The 8,098-nt window shown below is 55.7% G+C and overlaps 1 protein-coding gene across 2 annotated transcripts; it reads right to left on the reverse strand.

Annotated features, from left to right (window-relative positions):
* Positions 1-2,442: 2,442 nt before the first annotated feature.
* ZNF764 (zinc finger protein 764) lies at positions 2,443-7,380 on the reverse strand. Of its 2 annotated transcripts, none has more exons than XM_019012632.3 (3): positions 6,765-7,380; positions 6,511-6,624; positions 2,443-4,884 (listed from the first exon to the last, which is right to left on the reverse strand). In XM_019012632.3, exons 1-3 carry the CDS (start codon positions 6,958-6,960, stop codon positions 3,968-3,970), a joined length of 1,227 nt encoding a protein of 408 aa, XP_018868177.1. In that variant the 5' UTR covers positions 6,961-7,380; the 3' UTR covers positions 2,443-3,967. The 2 variants fall into 2 exon arrangements, with proteins under 2 accessions (XP_018868177.1, XP_004057555.1); XM_004057507.4 differs by having other exon boundaries at positions 2,443-4,881; positions 6,765-7,375.
* Between the last annotated feature and the right edge of the window lie 718 nt (positions 7,381-8,098).

The following is an 8,098-nucleotide window of genomic DNA, read 5'->3' on the forward strand; positions in this document are numbered from 1 at the left end:
GCTTATTCTGTTGATGCAGACAAGCATATCCTCAATGCACAGTGAAGCCTGGGAAAGCCCCTTCCTGACTTCAATTGCTTCTGGGGCTGACCCTCAAAGACCTGTGGTAGCAGAGAGAAAAGGAGGCCCTACCTCTGGTGGAAATATCTGTGCCAAGAAACAAGGAGCTGGCTGGGCACAGTGGCTCACGCCTGTAATCCCAGCACTTTGGAAGACTGAGGCTCAGGGCGGATCACCTGAGTTCAGGAAATGGAGACCAGCCTGACCAACATGGTGAAACCCCATCTCTACTAAAAATACAAAAAATAGCCAGGCGTGGTGGCGCATGCCTGTAATCCCAGTTACTCGGGAGGCTGAGGCAGGAGAATTGCTTGAACCCGGGAGGCGGAGGATGCAGTGAGCCGAGATTGTGCCATTGCATTCCAGCCTGGGCAACAAGAGCAAAACTCCGTCTCAAAAAAAAAAAAAAAGAAAAAAGAAAAAAGAAATGAGGAGCTGAGAATGGGGTGGGGCTGAGGCTGAAGGGTTTCATGACACTAAAAAAAACTGATGAGATGCTGGAAAGTTGGGTCATGAGGGCAGGAAGCAGAGGAGTCAGGTCTGGTTTCTAGGCCCTAAATAAGCTTTACAAACTTCAAAGCACTCAGAGATCTCTAGATAATAATCATAGCACCTTTAAGTGGCAAGCTGAGGGCCAAGATCTGGCTGTCAGTCTGGGCTGAGAACTGGTGTTGCAAGCTGGGCCTCTCGGAGGCTGTGCTGTGGGTTAGGGGAGGGAACTAGGTTGTACACTGGGAATTAAAACCTGGTACAAAAGCCGGGTGCAGTAGCTTACGCCTGTAATGCCAGCACTTTGGAAGGCTGAGGCGGGCGGATCACGTGAGGTCAGGAAATGGAGACCAGCCTGACCAACATGGTGAAACCCCATCTCTACTAAAAATACAAAAAATAGCCAGGTGCAGTGGCTCATGCCTGTAATCTCAGCACTTTGGGAGGTCAAGGCAGGCAGATCACTTGGGGTCAGGAGTTCAAGACCAGCCTGGCCAACATAGTGAAACCTCATCTCTATTAAAAATACAAAAACTGGTCAGGTGTGGTGGCGCACACCTGTAATCCCAGCTACTCGGGAGGCTGAGCGAGGAGAATCACTTGAACCCAGGAGGCAGAGGTTGCAGTGAGCCAAGATCGTGCCACTGCACTCCAGCCTGGGCATCAGAGAGAGACTCCATCTCAAACACAAAAAATTAAATAAAAAAAAAACCTGGAACAAAGGTATCTTCTACTGCCAAGGTTCCTCTTCTGACCCCAATATGCCCCTGTGATAAGGTGGCGCACGAGTCAACCCGCCCCAGAAAAGCTAAAGGAGAGGGAGACCTTGGTGGGGTCGGATTGGAGATGAGGTTGGAATAAAGTCAGTTCATTACTTCACTTGACACCGGAACAGTGTCTTTTCTCCAAAACTTCTACCTCCTTCCAGGTTGATTAATCTGGTTTCTTCCTTCCTGGGTAGGCCAGACACAGGGCTGAGCTGGGTGACTCTGCATAGGCCAGCAGAGGTCACAGGCCCTTGCTCTCCTCAGGGAGATGTTGTCCTAACCAGGAGCAGGGCAGAGGCTGCCCATGGCTAGCTAGACTCTGCCCACAAAGGAATTAGTGGTAGATGGATAATGGGGGTGGGGATTCTGTGCAGAGCTTGGGGATACAGATGGGTAGTCGCCCCTGGCTACAAATCTAACACCAGGTGTTCCTGGCCTACCCCCCTCTGCCCATGATGGTACAGAGGAAAAATGCAAGGTCTGTGTGCCTTGGGACTCTCCTCGTTGCCTGGATTCTGAGTTGACCTGATCTGTCACATGGCCACTTTGTCAGAACTCATCTGGTACATGGGCTTCACTGATGCTGGGCTAGTCTGACCCCATCCAGGTCAGGGCTGGGTGTTATCACAGGGAGGGGCAGATGCCTGCAAAACCCTGGCTGAGACACCAGTGAAGGCCTCAGGAGTGATGGGTAAAGTCAGCAGTCAGCTAAGAACCCTGGGGTCTCTGTGTGACCCTGGACAGGCTGCTTAGCCCTCCTTGGCCTCAGTGTCTCCAACTGTAAAAGCCTAGGAAAGTGAAGATCTCTTCTAGTTCAAAACTGTGATAAGGCCCTCCTGGCAGGGTCTAGGAGGGCTAAGAAGTCCTGAGGCATGTGGCTATCTCAGGGAGGCCCAAGGAAGACTGGAGGGAGCTCTCAAAACCTTCCCATTCAAAAACAGGAACTGCCTGTTGGCTGATGGCGGACACACCCCTTGGTTTGGGATGAAAGGCAGTCCTGACTGCCTCTTCCTGACCAGGCTGTCCTCTTCAACCAAGGGGTTTCTCTCAGCACTTATGAAGGTGAAATGATTCAATGGAAGAGACAGTACTTTGTAAACCATAAAATGCAATACAAGCAAAGATCTAAAATAAAACCAACTTTTACTTCTCTCTTGCCACCCTTTCTCTCCAACTCCAGAAAACCTGAGTGCTACAGACCACTGTTTGCAAACTCAAATGACCATAGGAACTCAGCAAGTCATATAAATGAGCGGGAAATGCCAGATGGAAAGGCCTGTTTGGACGGAGACATGGGTCTAAGAAATACTTCCCTTTCTTCTTCGCTGTACTTTAAGATAAACACCAAAAACACTAAAAGCAAGCCATGATGAATGGCACGTGGTGCTTGGTCAGGAGCCCACGGGAGTGGTGGGGATGGGTGGCCAGGCCACGGTGAATTGTGAGTTCTGGCTCCAGCTCAGCTCCCAACAACTGTGGTTTTGTCGGAGCCTAGGTCGAGTTGCCAAATCTTTGGATTTTTCAAAAGACACCAGAAAACCTGTATTTGGTTGCAAAATATCCTTTTCAATTTTCACTACTAACTCATATCACTTAAAAACACTGCCTGGGCTCAGATCAATAAATATGACAACTGCAGGCCAGATCCAGTACACAGTCACAGGATTTTTTTTTTTTTTTTTTTTTTTTGAGGCGGAGTCTCGCTCTGTCGCCCAGGCTGGAGTGCAGTGGCGCGATCAGTCACAGGATTTTAACTTGGGCAGTAAAAAGACAATGGAGGTGGTGGGTGCCTGTAGTCCCAGCTACTTGGGAGGCTGAGGAAGGAGAATTGCTTGAACTCTGGAGGCAGAGGTTGCAGTGAGCTGAGATTGCGCTATTGCACTCCAGCCTGGGCAACAAGAGCAAAACCCCATCACACACACACACACACACACACACACACAAAGACAATGGAAGCCAGGCATGGTGGTAGCTCACGCCTGTAATCCCAGCACTTGCGGAAGCCGAGACGACAGGATCGCTTCAGCCAAGGAGTTTGAGACCAGCCTGGACAACAGTGAGAACCTCATCTCTATGTAAAATTTAAAAATTAGCTGGCCGTAGTGTTGCCCGCCTGTAGTCTCAGATATTTGGAAGGCTGATGGGAGAGGATTCCTTGAGCACTGCAGGTTGAGGCTGCAGTTAGCCCTGTTCACACCACTGCACTCCAGCCTGGGTGACAGAGCAGGAAGCTGTCTCAGAAATAAATAAATAAATAAATAAAAAGACAATGAGTATTGTGTTCTGGGAGGGTCACAAGAATAAAAATAATGATAAAAAATTTAAAAAGACAATGGGTAAAACAAGGTTCTCCTCTACCTCAGTCCTCTTAGCACCTCTGGGCTGAGAAACAGCTTTTGGTTCCCCTTATGTAGGTCTGGGGGTTCTCAACTCAGCCCTGCCTCAGTAAAGGGGGCCTTGGAGAGCCCTGGGCAGTGGAGAGCAAGGTGCTGGCAGAGGAGGCTGCTAAGGGCCCAAGATCAGACTGTCCGCACCCCAGGGCCAGCTCTTGCCGTAGATTCTGGGACCTCCCTGCAGGCCGTCGCAGAGGTTCGGGCCCCTGAGCCCATCTCGGGCCTCCCGTAATGTCTAGATAGTCACTTTTAAGGCCGTCACCCACACTCCTGGAATATCTCCGGGTACAGCTGGAAGCCCACGGGCGGGTCCAGGTCTCCGTGGCCAGGGGTCAGGGTCACAGGCAGACGCCCGGCGACCCGGCCCCTGTGGCCCCCGGCCCCGGGCCGATGAACCCACTGGTGTTTGGCCACGGCTGACTTCTGGCCGAAGCGGCGGCCGCACTGCGGGCAGGGGTAGGGCTTCTCGCCGCTGTGGGTGCGCCTGTGGGCTGCCATCTCCGAGCTCTGGCGGAAGCAGCGCCCGCAGTCCGGGCACAGGTAGGGCTTCTCGCCGGTGTGGGTGCGCACGTGGCGCCGCAGGTCCGAGGGGTAGGCGAAGGCGCGGCCGCAGTCCGGGCAGGGGAAGGGGGTCTCGCCGCTGTGCACGCGCCGGTGCTGGTAGAGGGCAGAGCTCTGGCTGAAGCGGCGGCCACAGTCGGCGCAGCCGTAGGGTTTCTCGCCGGTGTGGACGCGCAGGTGCGAAGTCAGCGCCGAGCGCTGCGTGAAGGCCCGGCCACAATCCGGACAGCGGTGGGGCCGCTCCCCACGATGGATGGCCCGGTGTTTGCTCAGGGAGGAAGCGTGGCCGAAGCCCTTGCCGCAGTCAGTGCAGTGGAAGGGCTTCTCGCCAGTGTGGCTGTAGACGTGCTCCACCAGTGTGGAGCGCCAGGCGAAGCTCTTCCCGCACACGTAGCAGCCGTGACGCTGGTCCGCTCGGGGGACAGGGGGGTGGGCACAAAGAGAGGGGCGTCCCCGGTGCGGTGCCTTGGACAGCTGCTCCCAACCATAAGGGGGCCCGGCCGAGGGGGCTTGGGGAGACTTCAGCCCAGGAGACCCGGCGGCCACAGGGTCGGGCTTCTCCAGGGCTCCCGTCCCTTCCCTTTGTCTTTCCTTTTTCTTGTTTCTGGAATCTGCTGAGAGATAAAGAGGGGAGAGTTCAGGCTCGGCTCATCCTGGTCCTTGAATCCCACAGCCCGCGTGGACAGGGACAGGCCTGCTAGATCCCCGGCTGCTCCTGGGAGATGGAGGAGTGACACCTGTTCCTCGGCTGCAGAGCCAGACAGAGCCGGGAGGGAGAGAACAGTCCATTCCGCCTCGGGGCTGGGGAAGTGTCACGGCGGGGGAAGGGCAGAGATGACATGAACATCTGGGCCTGATCCAGAAGGAGGAACGGACACCTGAGGATGTCCCAGGCAGCAGGAACAGCACCAAGAAAGGCAGAACCAGGAGGGCATGGCCAAGTTCAGTGGGGCTGGATACTCTGCAAAGGCTGAGGGCAAGAAATGAAGGAAAAAAAGGGAGGCGGACGGGGAGAAAGGAACCAGCCTGCAGGTGAACGGCAGGGGTGGGTCCTGAGGTGGAGGTAGAGTCAACAGAGTTTAAGAGACTGGGCGTGGGGGCTCAAGGCGGTAATCCCAGCGCTTTGGGAGGTAGAGAAGGAGGATCAGCCTAGGATTTCAGGACCAGCCTGGGCAACACACCAAGAGCCAAGACCCCCTCTATAAAATATATATATTACATAACAATTTAAAACAATTAGGCCAGACGCAGTGGGTCACTTTGGAAGGCCGAAGCAGGCGAATCGCTTAGCCCCAGGAGTTAAAGACCAGCCTGGGCGACATAGTGAAACCCTGTCTCTACTAAAAATACAAAAAATTGGCTGGGCGCGGTGGCTCACGCCTGTAATCCCAGCACATTGGGAGGCCGAGGCGGGCAGATCACAAAGTCAGAAGTTCGAGACCAGCCTGGTAACATGGTGAAACCCCATCTCTACTAAAAACACAAAAACAAAATTAGCCGGGCGTGGTGGCGGGCGCCTGTAGTCCCAGCTACTGGGGAGGCTGAGGCGGGAGAATGGCGTGAACCAGGGAGGCGGAGCTTGCACTGAGCCGAGATGGCGCCACTGCACTCCAGCCTGCGCGACAGAGCGAGACTCTGTCTCAAAAAAAAAAAAAAAAAAAAATTAAGCAGGCGTGGTGGCGGGCGCCTGTAATCCCAGCTACTTGGGAGGTTGAGACAGGAGAATTGCTTGAACCTGGGAGTGGGAGGTTGCAGTGAACTGAGATGGCACCACTGCACTCCAGCCTGGGCAACGGAGTAAAACTCTGTCTAAAAAAAAAAAATTACCCAGGCTTCGTGGCGAGCACCTGTACAGTCTTAGCTACTCTGGAGGCCCAGGTGGGAGGACTGCTTAAGCCCGGGAGTTCCAGGCTACAGTGAGCTATGATGCCGCCACTGCACTCAGCCTAGGCAACAAAGCGAGACCCTGTCTCTAAAACAAAAACACCAAAAAAAGCCCCCAGAGTGTAGTGACCACGCAGAGGTGAGGACTCAGAGGCGGGTATGGCAGGGCCAGAGCCCCCATCACAGCTCCTTTCTAGGCTGCATCCGGGAGCCACGCAGGGGCTCAGCCTCGTCGTCGCAGTTGAGAAGGCAGTTCAGAGAGGAAACTGCTAAGCAGGTAGCTGGAGGTGGCAGAGGGTACCGGGATGGGACAGGAACAGATAAGTCCCCATGGGACTGAGCACCCGATACTCCACCTGGGTCCGTTTGTGTCGGACACTTCGCCACCTCCGGATCCTGGGCAGCCGGACCCCACAGTTCGGCCTCCTCCTCCACCCAGGAGATGAGAGCTGGCTTCTTGCCTCCGATTCCTAGGGAAGAAGAACGCAAACCCCACGCTGCGGGGAGGCCACCTGCCCGGCCCCGGGGCCCCCAACTTCACGCGCAGCTCCCAGAGGCGCGGCAGGGCCTGTGGGGGCGCAGGGCTCAGGCGAGCAGGTGGGGCTCTCACCGAGAGCGCTCAGGTGGCCGTAGGTCTCCCGCATCACGTCCCGGTACAGGGTCCTCTGCGCTGGCCGCAAGCAGCCCCACTCCTCCCGGCAGAAGTACACGGCCACGTCCGCGAAGCTCACAGCCCCCGGCTCCCTCCACTCGGGTCCGGCCCCGTTTGGGTCCCGGGGAGGGAGCGGGGCCAGAGGCTGCGCCATGGTGACTGTCAACCCCGACGACGGATCGGCTGCCTCCCCTGGCCTGGCCTGGGCCTGCGGAACCTCCTGCGCCCGAGAAAGCCTCCCCGGCCCGGGTCCAAGGGAAGGAGGGAGGTTACTAGGGCCCCCGAGGGCGTACTAAAGGGCATGGAAACTAACGGTGCCGATGGCAGCGGGTGTATAATCAGAAATGGAATATGCCCTCATAAAAAATGGCGGCGGCGCGGGTACTCGACCTTTGCCCCTACGCAGTCGTGCCCAAGACAACGCCCCCGGTATCTCCAGTCCGCGTTCTCTCCGTACCCTCATCCAAAATGGCCGCGGTGACTAATACAGAGGCCGGCCTTGAAAACTAGCCGCGCATGTTTAGTCCGCGGCCCGGCGAGGCTGTGCAGCAGAGAGCTCCGCCCCGGCCCGGCGAGGCGGTGCAGCAGAGAGCTCCGCCCCGGTTTGCACGAACAAAAGAGCGCCCCGCGGGAGTGAGCTGGCCTCTCGGCCTTACTGAACTCAGATATTAGTTTTCGTCTGTGGACCGTTTTATAATCGGGCTCCAGCTCATCACTCTCTCGTTTTGTCCTTGTTATCTCAGAAACAGGGCAACAGCAGTCTCTTCCCAATGTTGAGTGTAAAAAACCAATGGAGTGGGCGTGGCGCAGTGGCTCACGCTTGTAATCAGCAGTTTGGGAGGCCGAGGCCAGCGGAACAACTGAGGTCAGAAGTTCGAGACCAGCCTCACCAACATGGTGAAACCCCGTCTCCACTAAAAACGCACAAAAAAACAGCCAGGTGTGGTGGCGTGCACCTGTAATCCCAGCTACTGGGGAGGCTGAGGCAGGAGTATCGCTTGAATGCGCGAGGCGGAGTTTGCAGTGAGCCGAGATCGCCTCACCGCACTCCAGCCTGGGTGACAGAGCGAAACTCCGTCTCAAAAATAAAAAAGAAAGAAAAAGGAGTGGATACAGGAGAACCTCCTCCATCGTAGGCTTGCTGGGGCCTGAAATTCTGGAAGTTTCTAGATGGCGGAGGCAGTGGGGAGAGTAGGGTAAGGTTGAGAAAGTCACAGGGTCCTCTCTTCTAGGAGCTTCTCCCATGTGCTGCTCAGGACGCCTCCCAATTGCTGCAGCCGGGCTCTCAGCTC

Source organism: Gorilla gorilla, chromosome 18 (assembly GCF_029281585.2).
Source record: "Gorilla gorilla gorilla isolate KB3781 chromosome 18, NHGRI_mGorGor1-v2.1_pri, whole genome shotgun sequence".
NCBI lineage: Eukaryota > Metazoa > Chordata > Mammalia > Primates > Hominidae > Gorilla > Gorilla gorilla.

Coding starts and splice junctions, on each gene's coding strand:
- ZNF764 (XM_019012632.3), bottom strand. CDS start 6,960: ATGGCGCAGCCTCTGGCCCCGCTCCCTCCCCGGGACCCAAACGGGGCC. Junction 6,625..6,764: donor CGGCCACCTGAGCGCTCTCG/GTGAGAGCCCCA, acceptor CTTCTTCCCTAG/GAATCGGAGGCAAGAAGCCA. Junction 4,885..6,510: donor TCCGACACAAACGGACCCAG/GTGGAGTATCGG, acceptor TTTATCTCTCAG/CAGATTCCAGAAACAAGAAA.